The sequence below is a fragment of the Marmota monax genome, unplaced genomic scaffold, assembly GCF_021218885.2.
Source record: "Marmota monax isolate L192 unplaced genomic scaffold, Marmota_monax_Labrador192_F-V1.1 WCK01_AAM20220418_F8-fsc00134, whole genome shotgun sequence".
Lineage (NCBI taxonomy): Eukaryota > Metazoa > Chordata > Mammalia > Rodentia > Sciuridae > Marmota > Marmota monax.
The window spans coordinates 4,128,104-4,154,322 of NW_026692281.1; the positions used below are offsets into that span (position 1 = coordinate 4,128,104).

Sequence of the window (26,219 nt, forward strand, 5' to 3'; positions counted from 1 at the left end):
GATTCGAGAAAGCTGTCTCAGAAAGATGAATAAAGGCTTCCTAGAAAGTTGATCTTCAAAGGAAGTTTGTTGGCAGTTGGCTCAAGTAGTCTGATCAGCTGAGATTGAAAGTAAAAAATCCAGTCTGTTTCTTATGGCCTCTTCCCCGAAGGAAAGTGGAGGAGGTCTTGATGACTTGTATAAAGTCGTGCTCCAGTTAACCTCTGCTGTGATGTACTAAGCCACCTCTGAAGCAGGAATGAGGTCACAAAACCTCTGTGACTTTTAAATCATCATCAACTACATCGACTCTAGCAGTAGCTTTTTTGGTCTACATCTATAGCTTTCAAGGTAATAAGACAAAGTACAACTGCTTGCTTCCCTTGTTACCACGGGAGTAGCAACCACCAACAGGAAAGTTCTAGAAGTAGAACATAAGTGAGTAATAATTGATTTGGAATCTTGGATATAAAGCAGGGCAGGTTAGATTTGCTGCAACAAATAGTGTTTCATATGTTGGCTAATCTTGCTGCTATCTGAGGTCTAGGTACAAAGTCAAAAATCCCACTGACTCACCAGTTCACAACTTCTTTTAGCATAACCACAACAGCTTCTTACATGTTTATTTGAGTCCAGATTATTTCCCTCTAGTTTATCTTCTGGATCACACTAACTTTGAATTTAGAGTCATTAATTATTTTCAGTCATTCAGTACATTTCAAGGATTTTCTATGTGCCAAATATTTTTCTAGGCACTGGGGTACAGTAGTGAACAAAATAAGGATAAATCACTGTTCTCATGGAGAAATAAATGATGATACTGTCACCTTTTTCACTGAAAATATTTATGAATGTGATACTTTTTTCTTTCAGGTTTTTTCACACATTACTAGGTTTCCTACTCCTGTGGGTGTCTATTCTAACTCATAGGTTTCCTGCAACCTTTGGAAATTCTCTATTCTTCAGTGACTAATGTTGACACTGGTAAACATCTGGGATACCTCTTAAAATTCATTTACTGAACAAATATTTATTGAGTACTTACTCTGTGTGCCAGGCCTGTTCTAGACTTTGGAGATCTAGGACTGAACAAGAAGTCCCTGCCTTCAGGGAACAGACATAGTAGAGGATATATAGATAGATGACACATATGTTTATAATATATCAGATTATATTGATAAATATGAAGAAAAAGGATTAGGAAAGTAGAAAATGTTGGAGAAGTGCTGCTGGTTTTATTTTATATAAGATGAGGATATAGTGACATTTGATCAGAGATCTGACAGAGATGAGGGAGTGAACAAGTAGATATCTTGAGGAAGAGTATTCTAGGTGGAGGAAATAACAAATGTAAAGGTCCTGGGTCAGGAACAGGTCTGGTATATTTAAGAAACAATGGGGTAAGTATGACTTGAGCAGAGAGAGAAAAGAAGGGTGATAGAAGATGTGTCTAGAGAAGTATAAAGTTGGGCATCATAGACCATGATTAAAGGTTTGGTTTTGACTTTGAGTTGGGGAGCCATCAGAAGGTTTTGAACAAAAGAGTGGCATCATTCTATACTATAGAGTAGAAGATGCCATGTAAAGAATAGATTGTAGGGGGACAAGACCAAAACATGGAGAATAGTTAAGGAGACTGTGGCAATAATCCAGACAAAAGATACAAAAGATATAAAAGGTTGGGGCCAGGATACAGGAGTGAGAAATGGTTAGATCTGGAAAATATTTCAAAGGAGGAGATGATAGAATTTGATGATTGAGGCAGATGATATGAGAGAAAGAGGAAGCCAGCAAGGCATTTGGCCTGAACAACTGTTACATGGTTTGAATATTTGTGTTCCCTCTAAAATTCATGTTGAACCATAATCTAATTCTCAATTCAACAGTATTGAGATGGTGACTTTAGGAGGTGATTAGGTCAAGAGGGCTCCACCATTATGGATGGGATTAGTGACTTATAAAATGGCTGAAGGCAATTATTTAGTTCCTTTTTGTCCTTCCATTTCTTACACTACATAAGGACATAGCATTCAAGACACCATTTTGGAAGCACATACAATGGTCTTCACCAGACATGGAATCAGCTGGCACCCTAATCTTGGACTTCCAGCTTCCAGAACTATGATACAAATTTATGTTCTGTTCTTTATAAATTACCCAGTCTAGGATATTGTGTTAGAGTTGTACAAACAAACTAGACAAACTGGAAGGATGTGGTTTCTGTTTCCTAGATGAGAAATACTATCCAAATAGAATTGACAAAGCAGGTAGAAACCAAAAGTTCTATTTTGGACATGGTTAATTTGAGTGAGATATCTCTTAAGACATGTAAGTAGACATGTCAGTACTCTGTTAGATAATATGTAAATTTAGACTTCAGGGAACAGATTAGGACTAAAGATAAATTTTTGGAAGTTTTTCATAAATACATGCTATTTAAAGTCATAGGACTAGATGACAATATCCAGAGAATAAATGTCAATAGAGAAGACAACCAATGTCTGAGTCCTGGCAGCATTTCAACATGTAGAGACAAATAAGATGAGAGGAAAGAGTAAAGCAGATTGGAAAAGAGAGGTCTGAAAAGTAGGAGAGAGACAGTGGTGTCCCTGAAACTAAAAGAAGAAAATGTATCAAAGAGAAAAGAACAATTGAATACTGCTGAGAAAAAGAGCATTAAGGATTGACCAATTCATTTGGGGGGGGTGTTGTACCAGGGATTGAACTCAGGGGCTCTTAACCACTAAGCCATATCCTCAGCTCTTATTATTTTATTTTTATTATGAGACAGGGTCTTACTAAGTTGCTTAGGGCTTTGCTAAGTTGTTGAGACTGGCTTTGAAATTGTGATCCTCCCGGCTCAACCTCTGATGTTGCTGAGAGTATAAGTGTGCACCACCTCACCAGCTGCCCAATGAATTTTTCAATGAGGAGATTATTAACACCTTGACAAGAGCCATTTGGTAGAATGGTGGCAAAGCCTAATTAGAGTGGTTTCAAAAGAGAACAGGAGGAGAAGAAGGAAAAAATGGGTCATAGAATGAATATAGATAAATCTTTTGAGGAGTTTGGGTATAAATTACAACAGAAAAATGGAAGAATGGTAAGTGGGGCACAAGAATGTGGGTCAAGAAAGAGCCTTTTTAAGACTGGAGATATTATGACATGTTTTATGCTAATGGAAACTATCTGGTAAGTTGAAAACATTCTGTATAAAGGAAAAGGACACCTGAGAAGGTGAGGGAAGATGAAACTCCAGCGGACAAAAGGATGGGTTATCTTAGGTAGGTTCAGGAAAAATTGATTCCTTGAAGACAAGTGATAGCCAGGTGTGGTAGTACACTCCTGTAATCATAGGAGCTTGAGAGGCTGAGGCAGGATAATCACAAGTTCAAAGCTAAGTTCAGCAAATTTGTCTCACTAAGCAACTTAGTGAGACCCTGTCTCAAAATAAAAAGGGTTGGGGATGTGGCTCAGGGGTTCAAGTGCCCCTGGGTTCAATCCCCAGTATCAAAAAAAAAAAAAAAAAAAAAAAAAAAAAAGAAAGAAAAAGAAAAAGAAAGAAAGAAAGAAAGAAAAGGTTATATGAGTTCACATGCAGGGCAGCAAGCAAATTGATTGTGAGGGGATATGGAAATTGACTTTTGATAGTTTTTATTCTATCAGTGAACTAGGAAGTAAGAAAAAAATTCTGAGAGAGGAGAAAATATGTTCAGTGATGAAGTCAAAGGAAGGGAACATAACCACCAATCTTCATTATGCCCTTTGTTATGTTACTGCCATCTCATATATGTGACCTCTTTGAAGCCTCCAAAGAACTTAATGAGAAAGGGTTATAGATTAGAAAACCAAGGCTGAGAGAGGTTGTGTAATTTGTCCAGAGTCATGTGTCGTTAGGAAATAGCACACCCAACATTTGAACATTGTCTGACTTAGAGTCCACACACTCTTCCCACTATCCCAAACAGCACAGAAATAGGTTTAGAGTCTGAACAACTGGGTATATGGCAGTAGAAATGGGGAAAACTTGAGAAAGAACATGTGAAGGAGAAGGCAGGGGGCAGGAGGAGGGTATGAAAGACAAAAAGTTTATTTGGGGCCACAATGCCTTTAATGTGGTAGCAGTAACACAAGTGGAACTCTCAGGTAATAGTTGGAAGTTCTAAATTTGAACTCAGAATAAAGGTAACAAGACTTGAAATGTTAAGTTGAGAGTCCTCTTTCAGTTATAAGAAGTGAACTTGTGGAAGACATCAAAATTACAAAGAAAAGACATCAAAATTACAAAGCCAGAGAAGTAGTTTAAAAGGGACTAAGAGGATTTGGGAGGGAGGCAAAGAAGGAAGAAGAGTTAGAGATGCAGGCAGTGAGTCTGCTTTATAATAAAGGCCAAGGGAAGAAAAAATGTCAAAATAGTATATGAACCAACAGTTCAAAATGCTGCAAAACAAATGCAGAATAAGCACTGAGAAGAGCTGTTGGATTTAGCAACAGGTATTGAGGATGGTATAAACAAGTCAACTGAAGGGGATTGTTAGAAAGCCACGAGTTTGTTATAAAGAAATAGAGGTGATAATAAATAGTTGATTCTCTTGAAGTGTTTGGCATTAAAATGACTAAAAGTAATGGAATAACCATTTAAGGGAAAATATGGCTGTGAATTGAGGTAAAGGTTTTTAGGTTAGGGATGAAGATGATATGTGATAAATGAGAAGTTTAGCTAGCAAGAGTACTCAAAGAAGAAAGAAGTCACCAGGTAAGGAATGTGAGATTGCAAACAATAATACTGCAATAGTAGAGCTAGAAATGACCCTGGAGACAGGGCCAGTTTTTTCATTGTAACTTTGAATGAATTAAGGCTCAGTGAGGTGACATGAGTTGCCCAAGGTTGCACAGCAAGTTGGTGGCAGCCCTGAAAGGAGTAAAACCCAGGTTTTTCAACTCCAAGACTGTTCTTTATTCTATCACAAATTGGATTCAGAGCATACCATTGAGGGCCTATACTTGTCAGCCTTTCATATGAGAACTGGTCCAGTGGACCCTTGGTCCTCTTCCCACGTCTGTGATGGTATAATTTATAAGACTACTGCAGTAGTCTAGGTCTTAACTAGGTTGGTGACAGTAGATATGAAGGAGGATATGTAGAGCAGCATATGCCTCTCCATCTTTCAAAATATATTCTACAGTGCTAGAAAGCTCTTCAGAAATACAGACAGAATCATGGGACAGCCTGTGCTAGCTCTGTAAGGTGCCATCACTAAAACATTAGTGGAGTGAAATCGGTGTTCAGAGTCCTGATAGCATCAAGGAGTGTGAGTTGGGTCTTAAGAATTGGAGCAAACCTTGAACCTGAACTAGCATAATCAACTCCGGGAAGAAAAGGGCGTTTGCCAGAAAGCAAGATGGCGGTAGTGGCAATGGGCGAAATATCGCGATAGGAGAATCCGTGAGAGTTTGAGCCAAAACTGTTAGGGCGCGGGGCGGGCGGGGGGGAGGAGGTAGAAGCTGTTGGGCTAGTAGGTGGCAGAAGCAGAGGCTGTGGTGGCGGCGGCGGCGGTGGCGGCGGGGGCTGTAGCAGCAGCACTGAGGGATTCAGCTGGCGGGAACTATTGTCATGGACCATATCACAGTGCCCAAGGTAAGGTGAAGAGTTAATCAAGGCTGGCAGCCACCGGGTCTTTCTCGGTGTTCAGCTGGAAGCTCGGGCACACCCCCTCAGCCTTCTCTGGGTGCTCTTTGACGCCCCCATCCCGCTCCAGGATCTGTGTTCTCTTTTGCAGTCCACACCCCCTTTCAACCAAACTGAGCCTTCTCCTCAAGGTCCACCATGGGGTGGCAGCGGAGCTGGAAGCGGTGGTCTGCGCCACTGTACCCTACACACCACCAACCCGCATTCTCCGACCCCAGCTCCTCTCCGAACCCCAGCCGGTACATCTTCCTCACCTTTCCTCCAGCTGCTTGTATTCGCAGCGCTTGTAATCTCCTTTCAGGAGTACCCCACTTAGCATCGCCTCCTGAAGAGTTACTTCCTTTATCCAGCGTTTCCCTACTTTCCTCTTGGCTCCCCCTGCCCCTAACCTTCGATGGTTACCCGGACTCCTATCCCGGCTCCAGCTCTGTCCTGCGTGTGTTGGTTTGGGGGGGGCGATAGCATCTCTCTAGCCCTAGCGGGTCAATGGGAAAGGAAGCGGGGTGGAGTAGAGTGGACCTGGCCCTACTCAGCGGAAAGAGAAACCCAAGAGGTGGTATTACTAGGCCAGTTGGCACCTGTTTATAGCCAGCCCACAATTAGAGCTGCTTTGGCTGCTTTTTCTTTCATCTTTTCAGAATCTACTTTCTCCCTTCCCAACGCCAATCCCTTTCTATTTCAAGTCTACCTCCCTCCTGACACTTTTCTTCTCCTAGATGAGGAACAGTGAAGAGTTCACAACTAATCTGTGCTAATCTGTGGTGTTTTTTTTTTTTTTCCTGTCGGATTGTAACAAACATGGCCTAGGCTAACGGAAGTTCACATACAAGTCTAGCATATCTTAATGGGAAGACTATGAATTTTGAAGCCAGGATACTGAAGTTACAGTGCTGGTTCTTCCAAATACAAGCTGATAACTTTGTGCAAATTATTAATCTCTCTCTCATGGAAATTCTTGACTTTCTTTATCTACCAAACAAAGATAACCCAGCTTGCCCTGCTCTCTTCACGATTGGGAGAATTAAATAAATGGATGCTTGTGAAAGATTTTTTTGTAACTAATAGTATTCTGCCCACTTGTTGGCTTCAGACCTTGATGGGCAAAGTAATAAATACGCCTTCAAACCTCCCCCTCCTGATGCCCTCTTCTTCAGGGCCCTTCTCTGTGGAAAATAACCACATACTCTTGTAGCAGCCAGACTTACCTTTTTCTGGGTCCCTTTCTTTCCAGGTCGTTTCATTTATACAGTTTCCCTGGCATGGTACAGACCTGCTATCCTGACTTTTCCTCCCAGACGACCTAAGCCTGGGTCACTCTACTTGCCCAGTTCAAAATCAGCTTACCTGAACACATTTTTCCCCCTATTGATCAGGGGAAGAAGGGAAGGCAGAACTGCCCTTTTCCTTAAGTGTTAAAATATTAAAATCTGCCTGCTGGTAATTAAAGCTATAAACTAGGCTGGCTGTGTGATATTTGGAAGAGAGAATAAACCATTAACTGACCCATGGGGGAATAATGACAACAGATGACATATATTGAGTATTTAACCATGTGAGAAGCACTGTGGTAAATGTTTCACATGAAGCAGGTCTTCCATTTTTACAGAAAGCTACAATTATTATTATTATTATTATTATTTCCATATTATAGATAAGGAAACTGAGACCTAGTATAGGTAGGAGTGCTCAGTTTCAGACTAGTGTGAGGATGGAATTCATGCTCCAGAAAACTTGAATTGATATCATGCCAGACTCCATTTGTACTGTATGAATGGTGTTGTGTGTTTTGAAATATTTATAAAACTCCAAAATGAAGACTTAATTCTTTTAAAAAAAATTGACAGGGGCTGGGGATGTGGCTCAAGCTGTAGCGCGCTCGCATGGCATGCGCAGGGTCCTGGGTTCGATCCTCAGCAACACATAAAAATAAAATAAAGATGTTGTGTCCACCGGAAACTAAACTAAACTAAAATAAAATCTCTCTCTCTCTCTCTCAAAAAAAAAATGACATTCTTTTGGTGCTACAGAAGTGTGAGTCTACAGGTTGAAGCATATTGCCATCATCCTGGTTTTTCTTTTCCTAAGGTTCTGGAAAGGATTAGGGTTGGACTAATGGCTAGGGTTTAAAGTGTCCTTCTTCTTGTTAAATTACTGTTTCACAAAAGGGAGAAATGTCTGTCTTGTCTTTTTCAGGACACAGAGATAATTATAAGAGTTTATCAGTCATTAGTTCTGCATATCAGGTGTAAAAATGACTTATTTTTGGCTCTTGAGCTGTTTTTCCTCTAAAGCAGATTTAAAAATGTGTTGAAGTGCAGCATGTATGTATGTGTGTGTGTGTGTGACACACACACACACACACATACACACACACTAATGTATTCATAGATAAGTTCATAGAAGTTTATAGTTACGTAAATGTTTACAAATTGGACATACCCAGATAACTAGCTCCAAGATCAAGAAACACATTCCAGTCTCTAGTTATTACCCTACCCAAGTGTGAACTATTATCCTGCTTTGTGATAGGATATGCTAGGTTTTCCCTTCTTTGTACTTAATTTAAATAGATTCATAGGATACATGTACTTTTTGTGTCTTTTACTGAACATTATTTGAAAGATTTGTCCATATTATTCCTTGTAGTTATCTCATTGCTGTATAGAATTGTTTTGTTAATATGCTATATGTGATTTATCTATTTGTTGATAAGGAATTTTTAGATCTTTAGTACATTCTTTTTCTGGCTATAATTATGCATTTTTCTTGGGTTATGTGTATGAGTCAGATTTCTAGGTCATAGAATATTCATATGTTCAGCTAGATACTACCAATTTATACTCCTACCACCTATGGATGAAAAAGGAACTGTCTTTTAAAGTTGCATTTTAGGGTTCCTGACCATTATGAAAACAACTCAGGCCTACCCTAAGGTTCAGTGTCTTTCCTGTATGAATCAGAGTTTGTTCTTTGTAGTTTTCCCTACCCTCATTACATCTGTGTCACTTAGCACCTGGAATTCTTAGTTATCTCTCCTTTCTGGAATGAAAACTTATTAATTAGGATTTTTCAGTTAATATTTATTGAGATTCTAAGGAAATATACTGTGATTGTGTTTTGGAGCTAGATCATCTGAATTCGTATCTCAGTCTGCTACCTAACTAGCTTTGTGATTTGGCAAGTAGGTAATCTCTCTGTGCCTCAATTTCTTCATTTGTAAATTTTGGGTGATGATAGTACTATCTTACCAGGCTGTTATAAAAATTGATGAGTTAATGTTTGTGAAAATGCTTAGAACAACAGTGCATGGCACATTGTAGATACTTAATTTAGCTACTAATTACTATATTATCATTATTAGTTGTTATTCAGAACCTACATTGGGAGTTGTTAAAAATACATACCTGGCTTAGATGTAGCATCTGCCCTCTCAACTTTCTTAGTGAAATGAGGTGATGAGATGCCAAGCATAAGATCCAGGAATGAAAGTGAGAACTTTCATGAGAAGGACAAATGAAATAGGTTTGGAATTTAAAGGAAAATAAGGTCCAGCTCCATATGAGTGTGAAATGAGGAAAAGTTTATGGAACGTATGGCATTTAAGCTGAGTCTGAATAAGAGATTTGGGAGGTGAGGACTCCCTGCCAGGGGAATTGTAAGGTTACAAACTCAGAAGCAGCTAACGTTTTAAGGCAAGGGGGTAAGAGGCACTTGAAGAAGGAATTGAGTTAGAGGGATAGGTTTTGTAGATTGTAAAAGACCTTGAATGTTACAATGAGGAATTTGAACTTGGCTTTGATTTTTGTATAACTTAATTTTAGATCTGTCTTTCATTACAAAGCACCTCAGATTCATTTAAGAAAGAGGCAGCATCAAAATAAATAAAGTTGAAGCTGGCTAAAGAAGTGTTTTTCATTATTAAGGAAATGAGATTCCTGGAGGTGAGAATTTTGCTTCCCTTCTAGTTCTCAAAAGTCCAAATCCAGTTGGTTTCATTTGATCTACTATTCTGTAGACATTGGAATACCTTTCCTTACCACCAAAACTTTGACTTTACTTAGTACTTGGGAAACCTCCAACTAAGTAATTACTCCTAGAAACCAATGGGATTTGTTTAAGGGGTATATCTTTTTACATAGCATGTGTAGTTTTGTGGTATAATGCTTAAGTGTATTAAAAAGATTTTTAAAATGCATTCTAAAGACATTTTCATTATTTGAGAAGCTGATATTAGACAGTCAGAATACCTGCGTTCTGCCCCCGGTTGTGTGACCTCAGATTGCTTTTTTTTTCTTTAACCTCTTTTGGCTTTATTTTCCTTATGGGTGAAATAAAAATAGCTAACATTTACAGAGCTACCAAATGCCAGATAATATTCTCATTTCTTTAAATATTATTATATCCCCATTTTATCCTCACAGCAGTACTGTTATTGTCTTCATTTTAAGAATCTTTTTTTTTTCTTTTTTTGTGCTAGGGATCAAACCCAGACCCATGTACTCTAGGCAAGTGCTGTGCCACTGAGCTACATCCCTAGCCTTAACCTCATTTTAAAGGTTAAGTAAATCACCCAGAAAGCTTAAACAACTTTCCAAAAGCCATAAAAAAGCCACACAATCTATAACTCAGAAGTATGTGCTCTTAACTATTGTGTTACGCTACTTCAAAAATGAGAAGATCATATTATACCAACATTTCCTAAACTGCTTCTCATGACACTAGTCCTACAATATAATTTGTTTAAAAATAAAAAGGATCCTAAATTAAAATACGTTAAACCCCCACAAAATGTAGAGATTATTCATATTCACCTATTAAAGGATCTGAGAAGCCCTGCAATACATACACTTCCTTATATTTATTTCATCCAGTGTTTCTTTACCCCGTCTGCAAATTTCTTTGTGTTATGTATACATTTTTGTGTGTATACCTATTAACATTCTGTTGAACCTAGGGTTCATAGAACATGTTTTAAAAATGCTGGGATCCATCTGGAAGGTTCATTCCAACTCTTGGCACTTAATGATAGATATGGAGACTATGAGAATTCCTTTCCAAGTTTCAAATTTGCTTTATTTGGAGGGGGACTGAAAATTTATATTGGGAGCCATAAGTTCAAGGCTAGCCTGGGTTGCATTTTTTTAACATTTGTACATATTGACTCTCAAGACTTCATTTGCTTTCTACCATTCTTTCTCTTCTCCCTTGCTGGGTTGTATATTTTCTCATTTATTATTTTAAAAAAGAGACTTTCATTATAGATGTTTGCCATGAAATCAAGATAAAACATTTTTAATATATGCATGGTGCAGGGCTTGTTTTCCTAGAAATTTTTCTCTGCTATTGGAGGCAGTGTCACTCAGGGCAGGGCTTGCTTTGGACATGTGTATGGCTGATGAAATCATTATATTATTGGTACTCCAGAGGCAGATGTCTCATCTTTTATTTATTTTTGCAGTGTATATGAGTTATTACCAATAATTGTGGCAACTAAGGAAAAGAAATGAATTCAGAGACCTCTGAATACACCTTATTACCTCTCTTCCTTCCTTCCTGGAAGGGAAATGAAAAAAAAATATGGTTTATGGTTCATAGCTTTTCCAACAGTAAAGAGCTTATAAATGTCAGCAAGCTCTGTGTCCAGCTCAGGAGTGCAAAACTAACAAAGCAATTGGGTGGTCTGTTTGGGAAATAAAGTCTGTACGGTATGTAGTGGTGCTATACTACTTCAACAAATGAGAAGATTATCTTTTATAATCTTCATGTTTTTCCCTGTTTTTTTACCTTCTCTCTCTCTCCTTTCCTTTGCCCTTCTTCCTCCCTCTCTCTTCCCTTCTCCTTTCCCTCTCTTCCACTCTTATCTCTTCCTTCTCTTTCTCTCCCCAAATCCATCTTGCCTTCTCTGTCTGTACACACATATGCATACAATGGAAAATGGGTTTCTATTAGCTAAAAGCATACCAGGTAGAAGACCATTCTTACCACACTATTTCTGAACCAGAGGGGTCTCTTGTGCCCGTGAGTAGAAAGAGGGAAGAAACAGTAATTGCAGGTCGCCTAAGACATTCCAGTCTGTTAATAGGCACAGGTTTCCTGCCATGTGGAGCCCTATAGGAAGATCAGCCTGTACAATAGTTTCACCCTCCACTGAGGATTCCTCAACAACTATGTTACAAGTGGTGCGTAATGCCCTGTATACTTGGACAGTGTACACTTTTGGTAGTGTGTTAGACAGATTTTTGTCACTGGGAATCAAAATACTTGACAAGAACAACTTAGAGAAGGAAGTTTATTTTGGTTCACAGTTTCAGAAGTTTAATTAATCTTAGTCAGTTTCATTGTTTGGGGCCTGAGGTGAGGTGGAGGAAAGCTGCTCATCTCATGGTGGGATCAGGAAGCAGAGAGAGGGAGGGAAAGGGGACTTAGGGAAGATGAACCCTCCAGGGCATACCCCTGGCAAACCACCCCCTCCAGTCACAACCTACCTGCCTACAGTAACCACCCAGCCTGTCCACTCAAACCAGAATGGACTGATTAGGCTATAGCTATCATAATCTAATCATTTAAAACTGAATATGCCTGAATTAACACAGGATCTTTTGGGGGACACCTCACATCCAAACCATAACTGGTAGATAGTGCCCAGGGTCTTAGCAGGAACCCTTTTGTTGAGAATTTCCTGCCATTCAGAGCTATACAAGATCTCTGGGACAGGCACGAGAGAGGTAATAGATACTTTACTACTTTAAGTCCTACTTTCTGCCCCTTGCCCAGTTTTCCCTGAAGTATATTTCTTTACCTAAGTTTAAGAGAGTAAGCCCCTGTGCAGCTGACATTGATTTCTTCTATTAACCTAATCACAGTGTTGTCCCTTTGGAAGAACAAGCCTGCTTTTTCTTCTAGCTTTCAGTTGCCTGAAGTCATCACATGATTATAGTCAAACTACTCCCATCAAATTTATATATCACTCCTACATTCAGTTTAGCACAATACCTCTATATTAGCTTTTCATTGCTGTGACAAGTACCTGAGGAAAACAAGTTAAAGGAGGAGAGATCTATTTGGGGCCACAGTTTTAGAGACTTCATTCCATGATTGGCTGGCTTCATTGCTTTTGGTCTGAGGTGAGGCAAAACATCTTGGTGGAGAAGAGCCAGGAATCAAGGAGGGCAGAGGCCATGGGGGAGCAAGATATATTCTCCAAGAGTATGCCCTCAGTGACCTACTTCTTCCAATAATGTTCCACCTGCCTACAGTTTCCACTACTTCCTGAAATAGTCCATTCAATAATATTAATCCCTCAAGTGGATTAATGCAATGATGAGGTAAGAGCATTCATGATCCAATCAGTTTCTAAAAGCGCTACCTCAACATGGCTGCATAGGGGACCAAGTCTTCAACACATGAGACTTTGGGGAACATTCCAGGTATAAACTATGATAACCTCTTTTAAGCTTCCCTATCAGGAAAAGAAATGCTTTACATCCATGTTTCTCTTGTAACCATACTTTGCAGCTTTCCCCATAAGTATTTTGCCAATCTCCTGCCATTCTGTGTCTGAAGGTTAGTGTGGATTCTTTTTTTTCCTATCTAGGTTTCTAATCCTATAATGTCTCCTAGGTTCTGAGAGTCTTTTCTTTATCCTAAACCAGATATATATTCTTTTTTTAATTAACTCTACTCTTTCTCTAGTCCCTCCTCCTTCCATATGTAATTGGCCAATTTTTGCTGTATTCCTCTTACTCTCTTTTAACTTAAGCTACCCTTTACCCTGCTTTAATATTGTCTAAAGACCAAATTGCAACAAATTCAGTTAAAGATATAGCTGCTTTCTTTTACACAATTCATGACTGGGTTAGCTTCCATTCTATAAAATAGAAGGAAAGCCAGGCCTGGTGGTGCATACCTATAATCCCAGCTACTCGGGATGCTGAGGCAAGAGGATCACAGCCCGAGCCTGTCTCAAAAATGGCTGGGACAAAGCTCACTGATAGAGAGCCCCTGGATTTCATCCCCAGTTAAAAAACAAAGTGAGGACTCTCAGTGGGCAATATCAGAACAATGGGTTTTGTATGGTAGGAACAAACAAACAACAAAAGAAAACAAAATTGATTGTTTGGCTTTGCATGGTGGTGCATGCCTGTAATTTCAGCAGCTTTGGAGGCTGAAGCAGGAGGATCACAAGTTTAAAGTAAGCCTCCGCAACTTAGTGAGACCCTAAACAACTTAGTGAGACCCTGGCTCAAAATAAAAATAAAAAGGGCTGGTGATGTGGCTCAGTGGTTAAGTGCCCCTGGGTTCAATCCCTGGTACAAAAACAAAAAACAAAACAAACACAACACAAAGAAAGTAGAACTGATTGGTTAACATCAGGTTATTCCATTTTCCTTTCTTGGGAGGTTTGAAGTAGAAAGGTCTTATTATGTTGACTCAGGTCAACTGGAATCTCTTGTTTTCTGGGGGAAAAACTAGTTTGGAGATCTGTATGCAGTATGATATTTAGTATAAGTGGCTTCATTTTAGTTTGTCAGGTTTGTTGTATTCCTCTTACTCTCTTTTAACTTTTAGCCAGAGTAAGTAATCACACAATTTGTGGAGAATATTTTTTGATACCACCTCTCTTTATACATTCATTTGTTTCTCAGCTTTCATTGAGTCTATCTGCCATAAGGCTTAGAATACGATGAACTTGGGAAAAATAGATTTCAAAATCAGCCCTGTTGTTAACTACTTGTATGACTTTAGATAATTCACCATCTCTTTGGACCATGGTAGTCATCAGTGCAGCCTGAGAAAAAAGAATGATGGGGTGTCTCAGAAGTCCAATTTAGAAAATATTTCAAAGAGGAAGTATTAATAACTATGTCAAGTGCTGTCTTTAGGTCAAGTAAGATAAGGACTTACAAATAGCCCCTCCTTCCATTCTTTTAAAATTAATAGATGCTGTTTCTTTTTCTTTTTCTTCAGGAATAAACAGTATTTTAATGCCTTAATATTGAAATCAGTTATATACATATCCACCAACTCTTACATTTCATTGTTTATATTGGGATTTATTCATAGTAGATTAATTTGATGAAGCATTATCAGCAAATTTAGAACACTGTGCTTAATATTTGAATTTAAGTCAGGTAGTCTAGTAAGTTTCTTATTCATCATTTTTTTATATTTATAAAATGAGTTATTATAACATATTCTTGAGGAATCATTTGAGAGGCAAATACCTTTATACCTTTGGATTTTTTTTGTTTCAATTCTTTGACACTAAATAATGAGTGTCATTGGAGGTATCTTCATCTTCTGATTTTTTTCACAGTAAATTTAAATTTTGCTAGTTGTTTTGCAAAATGTATAGCCACTTGTGTATGGAATGTAAGTGGACCTGTTCTTTTTCTGTAAATTTGAATGGCTAATGCCATGAAAAAGAATGGTCTTGCAGCTATTCATCCATAGTACCATCACATTTGAGATTTTCTAGTAGCATTTCCAGAGTTTCAATGCCGATCTGGTCTCTATTTATGCTTTATAAAGTATGACCTAGCCAGCAGATGTCTCAGAAGTGTTGATTATTCCATTGCCATTGCCAAATGCTTGATGGTTAGGATTCCAAACAGACTAGATATTAATATAGATCCCTGATCTCCTTTCTGGTGCATTTTACTGCTGCCACATCATATCTTTTCTACTTTAAAATGACAAAACACAACAAAAATGATTACATACATCTTAGTTACAGAGTCATGATCATTTAAATTTATTGGGTTCAACTCTTTAATTGGTAACATTCACATAATCATTCAACACCCTCTTTTGGGTAATTATACCCCTTTTAATGTTGCAATTAAATTTGAAACCAATTTCTTCAACAGTTGGCTTGAAAACTGTCACTGTTTAATTGGTCTGTGGTGCCATTTTAGCCTGAGTTCCACCTTTCAAACAAAGCTCTAATGGAGACACAGCAAACAACACAAGGCATTGAAACCTGCATCAAGAGGTACATGCTCCCTACTATCTTGACATTTTCTGTGTGGATTCCACCTTTGATCTTTTCTGGTGTATTATTTCTCTTGAGTTCATTTCTGCCTGTTTAGTTGCCCATCACACAAATCTGGAATCATTTCACATCCAGATAAATGTTGATGCCTTCAGGTCACTAATATTCAGGCTTGGTGTACTGTAGCCACCTCAGATCTTCTGTATCCACAAGGGGAGTTCTAGGAGATAGCCCACGACTACAGACTATGAGGATCTAGCTACTGCCTCCCACTATACCATTGTCAGCAATTTTAGATCATATAAAAATAGAGTGGAAAGCACAGAGAGTTCCCACATACACCTTCACCACTCCCTTCAGGTTCTCCTCTTATTAACATCTTAATGAGTCAATATTGATAACATTATTATTAATTGTAACCCATACTTAACATTACCTTCCATACTTTGTATTATGTATTCTTTTTTTTTTGACAAAGATATAATGGCATGTATCCCCTTATATGAAATCATACAGATTAATTTCATTGCCTTAAAAATCCCTTATGTTCCATCTATTTGTCCCATACTCCTTTCTCCTGAACTCCTGGCAATCACTAATATTTGTACTCTCACTGTAGCTTTCTTTGAAATGAATGTTATGTTGTTGAAATAGCATAGTACATAGCTTTTTCAGATTAGCTTCTTTCCTTAGCAATATGCAACTAAGGTGCCTTCATATCTTTTCATGGCTTGATAGCTCATTTCATTTAATCACTGTATAATATTCCATTATATTGATGCAGCACATTTAGCTTATGCATTCTTGTATTGAAGGAAGGAAATTGGTTGCTTCCAAGTTTTGACAATTCTGAATTAAATTGCAATCAACATTTGTGTGCAGTTTTTTGGGTGGACATTACTTTTAATTGTTTTGTATAAATACTAAGGAGCACAATTGCTGGAACAGATGTTAAAAGTATGTTTAGTTTTGTAAGAAATTTCTAAACTGTCTTCCATCTTGGTTGTACTATTTTTCATTCCCTCTACCAACAAATGTGAGTTCTAATAGCTCCACATTCTCGTCAGCATTTCAGCAATTGGTGTTGCCAATATTTTATATTTTAGTCATTCGAATAAGTTTTTAGTGGTATCTTGTTATTTGTAATTCTCTAATGACATATGATATTGAGAATCTTCTAATATGCATATTTACCATCTTTATATCTTTTTTGATGACGTGCCAGTTCATACCTTTTGCCCATTTTAATTGTATTGTTTTCTTATTGTTGAGTTTTTAAAGTTCTTTTTCTATTTGAATTCCAGTCCTGTATCAGAGATGTGTTTTGCAAATATTTTGTGGTGTAAGTATAAGAAAGTGAAATTTGAGGCTGGGGTTGTGGCTCAGCAGTAGAGTGCTCACCTTGCACGTGCAAGGCCCTGGGTTTGATCCTCAGCACCACATAAAAATAAATAATTAAAATAAAGGTATTGTGTCCAACTAAAAAATAAATATTTTTTTAAAAAAGAAAGTGATATTTGGAGACATAGATACATGGATGGAAAGTGATGTAAAAAGACATAATGAAAAGATGTCTACACCCAAGCAAATGAGAGAGGAGTAGAACACATCCTTCCCTCACCTTGAAGGAAATTTCTGTTATTTAAGCCACACAGTTTCTGGTACTTTTTATGGCAGCTATAGAGAACTAATGCACCAATATTTTGTGAAAGATTTTTGCATCTGTGTTCATGAGAAATACTGGTGCTTTTCCTTTATTTTATATCTTTCCTGGTTTTAAAAGTGGGATAATGTTGGCTTTATAAAGTGAAATGTTTTCTCTCTTCTGTTTTTTGAAAGAGTGTGCAAAGAATTACCATAATATCTTCCATAAATGTTTGGTAGAATTCATTAGGGAACCCCTCTGGACCTGATGCTTTCTGTTTTGGAAGACTATGGATTTGGTTTCTTTAGTAAATGTAGTCTACTCAGATTGTCTGTTTCTCTTCATATGAATCTTGTATCTTCTATCTAGGTTATCAAATTTGTGAGCACAGAGGTGTTTATAATGTTCTTTTATTCTGTCACATACACGGGATCAGTAGGGTTTGCCCTCCTTTAATTCTAATGTTACTTGTGTCTTCACTGTCTTTCCTTGTTAACCCGGATAAACTCATCAATTTTTGATCTTTTCAAAGAAACAGCTTTTGATTTTTTTATTTTCTGTGTTGATTGCTTATTATCAATCTCATTGATTTCAGTTCTAATTTTTAATATTTCAACTTCTTATTTTAGTTTACTAACGTGGAAGCTTATTCATTTTACTTTTTAAATTTAAAATAACTTTTTCTCATGTTTATGGAGTACTGTGTAACCTATTGTTTCATGTGTACATTGTTTAATATTTAAATTGAGTTAAACATATCTACTTCTTCAAACATTTATCACTTTCTATGGTGAAATTATTGGTTTTAGATTCTTTTTTTCTAACATATTTTTTCAGCTCCATAAATTTCCATGTAAGTAGTGCTTTTGCTACATCCCACAAAGTTTAGGTTATATTTTTATTTAGTTTGAAATAATTTAAAATTTCTTTTGAAATTCTTGGACCCATGTCTAAGTTAGAAGTGTGTTGTTTAATATTCAAATATTTTGTATTTTTTCTAGCTATCTTCTGTTACTTATTTCTAGTTTAATGCCATTGTAATCTGAGAACACACCCAGATCCCTGTGCATGCTAGGCAGACACTCTACCACTGAATTATAACCTTAGCTATGAACTTCTGATTTTATACCTTTAAATTTGTGAATGTGTGTGTGTGTGTGTGTGTGTGTGTGTGTGTGTTCATTCCAGCCTGTGGTTTGCCTTATCCATGTGAGCTTGAGAAGAATGTGTGTTCAGCTATTTTTGCTGAAGTATTCAATAGATTTCATTTATAGCTACTTGATTGATGGTGCTGGTTTAATTCAACTCTGTCCTTACTGGGTTTCTCCCTGCTGGAACTGTGTGTGCATAGAGGAATGTTGAAGTCTTCAACTATAATAAGGGATTCATCTGTTTCACATTGTATTAATATCAGTTGTGCCTCACATATTTTGATGCTCTGTGTCAAACACATATACATTAAGGATTTTATAATGTGTTCTTAGAAATTTGACCCTTTAATCTTTTTGTCATGCCTTTTGTCTTAGTCCTTTTGGGCTGTAATAACAGAAATACCATGTACAGGATACCTTATAAACAACATAAATTCATTACTCAAGAGTCTAGAGACTAGGAAGTTCAAAATCAAGGTGCAGGTAGGTTTGGTGTCTGATAAGGGCCCACTTCCTGGTTCATAGGCAATGGTATTGCTGCATACTCATGTTGCATAAGGGGCAAACAGGTTGTTAAACCTTTCATAAGGATATTACTCCCATTCATGAGGACAGAGACCTTGTGAGCTAATCTCCTCCTAAAAACTCCACCTGCTAATACTATTACATGAGGGTTAGGTTTCAACATATGAACTTTAGGCATACCAACTTTTAGACCATAGCACCCTTATTCTGAATTCTGCTTTGTCTTACTTTTTGATTACTGTAAGCATTCATTCACCATCTTTTTACTTTCAACTTATAAATGTCTTTACATTGGGTTTCTTAAAGATAACATATAGTTTGGTCTTTTTTTCCCCTGGTCTACTCTTGACAGTCTCGCTCTCGCTCTCTCTCTCTCTCTCTCTCTCTTTTGGATACCAGGGATTTTCTTTTAATTGGTAAATACTTAAACAATTGACAAAGTGAAGGTTGATATATTTGGATTAATATCAATGTATTTTTAACTGATTTCTGTTTATTGTCCTTGTTTTATTTTTTAAAAAATTTTTTTCTAGTTGTAGGTGGACATAATTCCTTCGTTCAATTTATTTATTTTACTGTGGTCTGATGATTGAACCCAGTGCCTCACATATGCTAGGCAAGTGCTCTGCTACTGAGCCATAATCCTAGCCCCTGTTTTATGTTTGTTTCTTTTTATTTTTAGCCTTTTGGTTTTAATAAATTATTTTACATGCTTTATTTATTTATTTATTTATTTTACATGATTTTACTGCTCTTTTCTCTGTCTCAGCATAACAATTATACTTCCTTTTTCACATATTTTCATTATTGCCTTTGAGTTTGTAGTAGACAATTTACAAGTGATCCAAATCCTCTTTCAAATAACACCATACCAACTTTATAGGGAATGCAAATACTTTATAATAGAATATTCCAAGTGACTTTCTCCTGTCCCTTATAGCTTTTTGTAATTCATTTCAATATCCATAAACTATACTCATTGAATACATTGTCACTATTATTATTTTGGACAAACTTTTAATTATTAATTTAATTAATAATAAGAAAAGTAGGGACAAGAGTTGTAGCTCAGTGGTAGAATACTTGCCTTACATGTGTGAGACTTTTGGGTTTGATTCTCAGCACCACATAAAAAATAAATGAGTAAAGTAAAGGTATAAAAGTACATATTCATGTGTGCAATTCCCAGGTGAAATGTTTAAAAAAAGTATAAGAAAAGTAAAATATATTACTTTCATTTATTCCTTTTCTAATATTCTTCTTAGTTTCTGACATATTATTTTTCTTCTCTCTGACAGACTTTTTGTTTTGTTTTGTTTTTACCCTTTCTTATCAGGCACTTCTACTAGTGACAAATTCCTTCATTTTTTTTTGTCTGAAAGAATCTTTATTTCTTCTTCATGTTGGAAGGATAATTTCAGTGTATACAGATTTCTAAGTTGCTGACTTTCATTTTTCAACATTTTCTTTTTGCTTGCATTATTTCTAAAGAAAAATCCAACATAATTTATATATTCTTTTCTCTCTATGTATGATGTTTTTCTCCCTCTAGTTTCTTCAAAAAATAATTTGGGGGCTGGGGTTGTAGCTCAGTGGTACAGTGCTTACCTAGCATGTGTGGGGCACAGGGTTTGATCCTCAGTACCACATATAAATAAATAAAAATTGCGGGGCATGGTGGAGCATGCCTCTAATCCCAGTGGCTCCGGGGGCTGAGACAGGAGGATGGTGAGTTCAAAGCCAGCCTCAGCAACTTAGTGAGGTCCTAAGCAACTCAGCGAGACTTGGTCTCCAAATAAAATATAAAAAAAGGGCTGGGGATGTGGTTCAGTGGTTAAGCGCCCCTGATTCAATCCCTAGTACCAAATAAGTAAATAAGTAAGAAATAAATAAAAATAAAGGTATTGTGTCCATCTACAACTAAAAAAATAAACAATAATAATTTTGGTGTTTATCATCCTGCTTAGTGTTCTCTGATCTTTCTGGAGCTATGGTTTACTTCTATTATTAACTTTGTGGAAATTCTTAGTCATTATTGGTTCAAATATTTTATCTTTTCCTTTCTGTCTTCTCTTTGATATTCCTATCATGCATCTTTTGCAATTGTCTCATTGAATATGAATTTTTCATTCTTTTTCCTCTTTACATTTACATTATGGAAGGTTCTTTTGCAATTCCTTCAAGATTACTGATTGTTTCCTCAGCTATTTCTAGTATACTGATGATCCTGCCAAAGGCATTCTATTACAGTGGTGTTGATTTTTAGTATTACCTTTTGAATCTTCCTTTGAGTTTCCACCTCTCTGCCTATAATGCCTATCCATTCTGTTATATTATCTACTTTAAAAAAACATTTCTTAGTTATAGATGGACACAATATCTTTATTTTGTTTATTTTTATGTGGTGCTGAGGATCAAACCCAGTGCCTCACATGTGCGAGGCAAGCACTTTGTCACTGAGCTACAACCCCCACTCCATATTATCTACTTTTTCATGAGGGTGTTTAACATATTAATCATATATATTTTAAAGTCTTGGTTTGACAATTTAACATCTCTGCCACATCTGAGTCCTGTTCTGATTGATGTGCATTCTGTCCTTTGAAGCTATTCTCTTTTTTGTTGTTGTTGTTGTTGTTTGATACCGGGGATTGAACTCACAGAGGCTTAACCACTGAGTCACATCCCCAGCCCCTTTTTAAATATTTTATTTAGAGATCAGGTGTTGCTGAGTTGCTTAGGGCCTCACTAAGTTGCTGAGGTTGGCTTTGTACTGAAGCCTCTCGAGATCCTGGGATTACAGGCATGTGCTACCATGCCCAGCCCAAAGCTATTCTTATTTCTTATAGTGTGTGCATTTTGTTGAAAGACAGATGCGATTTAGTGGTTAAAATTCATTTATGGTTCCCATGAAAATTTCTGCTTCTGAGATTCTGCTCTCATAAGTTTCAGTTTATTTGTTTATACCTATCTCTCTGTCTAAACATGTGGACAGTGGTTTACTCTATGGTCTTAATTCTGATAAATCTAAGAAGGAGTTGATGACTTTCAGTTTATTTACCTTTTTTATGTGTGGGTAAGACTCATGACTTTTAAGCTCTTTTGCATTCCAGTCTAGAAATTGGAATTTATAGTCCCCTTATCCTTTCAGCTATCTCCAAGTAGTATTTTACCCAGCAAACTTCACCAGGGTCTCAAGTGGCCTCTTGGATCGAGTGGTCATCAGTGTTCTTTCCTATGTCTTATGTCCTTGTCTTCTGGATTCTTTCTTCTGGCCTGGAAATATTTTTTAAGTCTCAAGTATATGTCAAAGGAATTCCTCCTTAAGTAACCCTTTCTCAGTACAGACAGTCTCTGATTTACAGTTGGCTTAATTTCAGATTTTTCAACTTTATGGTGATGCAAAAGTGATATGAAATGCAGTATAAATCTTTTCTAATTTTTGAATTTTAATCCTAGATAGTAATACATAGTATTACTATCTTTCATGATGCTAGACATTAGTAGAAAACTAAAACTCCCAGTCACCCATGCAATCACAAGGATAAACAATTGATACATTACAGTGTACTGTGTTGCTAAGCTATGATGTTCAATAAGTTAGGTATATTAAGTACATTTTCAGTTTACAGTATTTTTTAAATTTACAGTGGTTTTATTGGGACATTTACTATATCATAAGTCCTCATGTATGTAAGTTTGATTTTCTGAATTATTTTCTAAATTTAAATTTCTAAGAATTAGGAATATTGAGTTGAAAGAATTATATCATACTTATATGGTTGTGTTAGTTAGCTTTCTATTATTGTGATAAATACCTGAGATAATCATCTTAATAATGGAAAATGTTAGTGTTGGCTCACAAGTTTCAGAGGTTTTTAGTCCATTGTCTCTTGGCTCTGTTGCTTTGGTCCTGTGGCAGCATAGTATTTCACTGTAGCAGTCCATGACAGAGGAGGTCTATTCACCTCATGGTAGCTGGAAACCAGAAAGAGGGGAAGAGACAAGCATCCCAACATCCCCTTTAGGGGCATACATCCAATAACTTAACTCCTTCCACTAGGCCCCACCTTGTAATGGTCTTAACACCCTAATAGTGCCACAACGTAGGGACAAAATCCTCTACACATGACCGACCTCCTCTGTCATGGACTGCTGCAGTGAAATACTATGCTGCCACAGGACCAAAGCAACAGAGCCAAGAGACCATGGACTAAAACCTCTGAAATTTGTGAGCCAACACTAACATTTTCCATTATTAAGTTGATTATCTCAGGTATTTGTCACAATAATAGAAAGCTAACTAACACAATACATCCAATGACTTAACTCCTTCCACTAGGCCCCACCGCGTAATGGTCTTACCACCCTAATAGTGCCACAAGCTAGGGACAAAATCCTCTATATATGGGCTTTGGAAGATATTTAATGTCCAAACTATAGCATTCTGTGCCTGATCCTCAAAGGCTCACGCCCATCTCATAATGCAAAATGCATTAAGTTAATCTCCAAGAATCCTCAAAGTTAAATGTCCCAGCATTGCTCAATAGTCCAAGTCTTCTCTGAATCTTAAGACAAATACAGCTGTGAGACCCTGTAGAAATCAAAAAAAGAAAGTCATACACTTCCAAGATAAAGTGGCATAGGATAAAATTTTCTATTTCACAAGGGAAGAATAAGGGCTTTGAAAGGAAAGATTAGAGAAAAGGAGGACAGAAATCAAGTAGGGAAAACACTAAATGATATAGTTCCATGTCAGGCATCTGAGGCGCATGGTAGTGTGATGTGAGCTCCAGAGGTGTTGGGCAGCCCTACCTCCTCACCCTTGCTGATTATAGCCCATATGGCCACTCTCTTGGGTTGGCTCTGCCTTCTTTCTCTAGCTTCCATCAGTAGGTGTTCCTTTTTGCTGGCATCTCTAAATTTCTGAGGTCTCCATTACAGCCTTGGCTTCCCTCTCATAGCTTCACATATCACTCTGTCACATCACCAGTGGCTGATTACTAGACTCTAATCCTGCTACACACAATCTGGCTTCACAGTCTTTCCTTTGAAGTATCAGTGGAAACCTCCATGACCCCAGTACTCTTGCATCTTGTATGAATACAAAACCATTATCATATGGTTAATAACAAGATCTGATGCTAGTGTGAGCTTTACCAGGGCTCACATGATCATGGGCCTTTGGGAGACATTTCATATTCAAATTATAGCAGTGGTCTTGATAATATTTCCATACACACACACACACACAGTATGTGTATATGTGGTGTATATAAGAACACACAATAAAACATATTTATGATGTTTTTATTGGGACACATGAAGAGGATTAAGAAAAAGCCTCAGTAAATATATGGGTTTACTTTACTTAAATGTCTCCAGGAAAAGAGGTGATAAATCATGATTGTCATCCTTTTCAGCCATATGCAATTTGCCTGCATAGTAATTTGTTATACTGATATACTTTGAGCTAATGATGCCTGAATGTGAATATGCAAAAATGAAAAAAAAAAGCATTTGACTGAGGGTTTTGCATTCAGTGTGATCTCACTCATTTCTTCTTTCCTCCCTTTGTAAATGAGAGTCATGATGCCAAAGGGCATGTTAGAATCCTAAGTTTTACCCTGGGTACAGATGAGATAAAGAGGCCAACATTATAAATCACCTTTTTAAGTATCTAAGATTATTTCCCATGTTTTGTTTTGTTTAAGGAAAGGGGGCTTGTATGTTTGCTTCTGTTTTTATAATCTTTGTTGTATAATATTGAGTTCATCACCTGTTCCTCAGTTCCTGGCACATAATCATTATTGATCTATGCAAGGATATCTAGCATTTTTATTTATTTACTTAGCCTCTTTCCAACATTTTCTTCCCCGTCATACACAAACATTCTAATGTAATTGATGTGATTGTTTATATTTGAATGTGTCCTTTAAAACAATGTTTGTATTGATATCTTCATTATATATTGTTTCTTACTTTTTCCCTAAATTATACATATTTTCTTTTACCCATCCATGTATCCATGTTATATGTATCTATAGCCAATTGCTTTTCTCTCTCTCTCTCTTTCTCTCTCTCTCTCTGTCTCTGTCTCTGTCTCTCTCTCTCTTTGGTACCGGGGATTGAATTCTGGGGTACTCGACCACTGAGCCACATATCCAGCCCTATTTTTAGAGACAGGGTCTCATTGAGGTTGCTTAGTGCCTCAAAGTTGCTGAGAAGTTGCTGAGGCTGGCTTTGAGCTTGTGATTCTCCTGTCTCAGCCTCCCAAGCCGCTGGGATTATAGGCGTGTGCCACTGTGCCCACCATAGCCCATTGCTTCTTATTAGCACTATTGTTGCATAATATTCTTCCATATCTAACCTGCCTGTTCTCAAAATTTGAACATTTTCATCCTGTACATTTCCTATTATGGACCTATATGAATATTTTTTCAGGATCATTTTCAGGAATAGAATTGATAAGTAATTTTTATGTTAAGTAATGGCAGATTCCCTTCCTGAGTGGATGCACCTCAGCTGTAGTGGATGAAGTTTCTGTGTCCCTGAAACACTACCAACATGTCGCATTTTCTAGATTTCTAATTTTTTCTGTTATAGAACTAAACTAATATCTCATTTTAATTTTCATTTCTTTTACTAAAAAAGGTTTTGTCATCTCTTCATGGTTGCATACATCTGGGCTTTTCTTTCATGTAACTTGCCTACTCTTATGCTTTATATATTTTTCTGTTAGTGCCTTCTTTTCTTCTTGAGTTGTAGGAGTCAATTCTATATTCTAAATAGTAGTTCCTTATTCATTTTAAATGTTGCACATACTTTCTCCCATACTGTTATTAACTTTTAAAAAGTCTTTCACTGCCCATAGATCCAAGGTATTCTGTAGTATTTTCATAGAAACTTTATAGTTTTACCTCTTATATATAGTCACATCTAGGGTGCACTTTTGTATATTGTGTTACATAGGGTTATGATTCTGTCTTTATGTAATGATACTGTTTCCTCCAGCATATTTAGTACATATCTTATATTTTGTCCATCAATTTACAGTGCTATATTTATGCTGTATTAGGCTCCCATCTATATATGAGTTTGCCTTTCAGCTGTGTTTTCCCCCATTTGTCTCTTTTTCTGTTCTTGTGGTAGTACTATGAGTTTTTATTTGTTCCTACAGCTTTGAGTAAATTTTGATACCTAGTAGAACAAATCTTCCTCTGTCTAGTCTTCTTT

General features: G+C 37.0%; 1 protein-coding gene across 5 annotated transcripts in view; it reads left to right on the forward strand.

Moving 5' to 3' along the window:
* The first annotated feature begins 5,485 nt into the window (after nt 1-5,485).
* LOC124090044 (myotubularin-related protein 8) overlaps nt 5,486-26,219 on the forward strand; it is a 126,926-nt gene continuing 106,192 nt past the window's right edge. For 4 of the 5 annotated variants that reach the window (XM_046440409.2, XM_046440412.2, XM_046440411.2 and 1 more), the window contains exon 1: nt 5,486-5,617. In XM_046440409.2, the coding sequence (XP_046296365.1) occupies nt 5,594-5,617 (24 nt within the window). In that variant the 5' untranslated portion in view covers nt 5,486-5,593. The remainder of the gene's footprint in view (nt 5,618-26,219) is intronic. The other variant, XM_046440410.2, reaches the window with a different exon arrangement.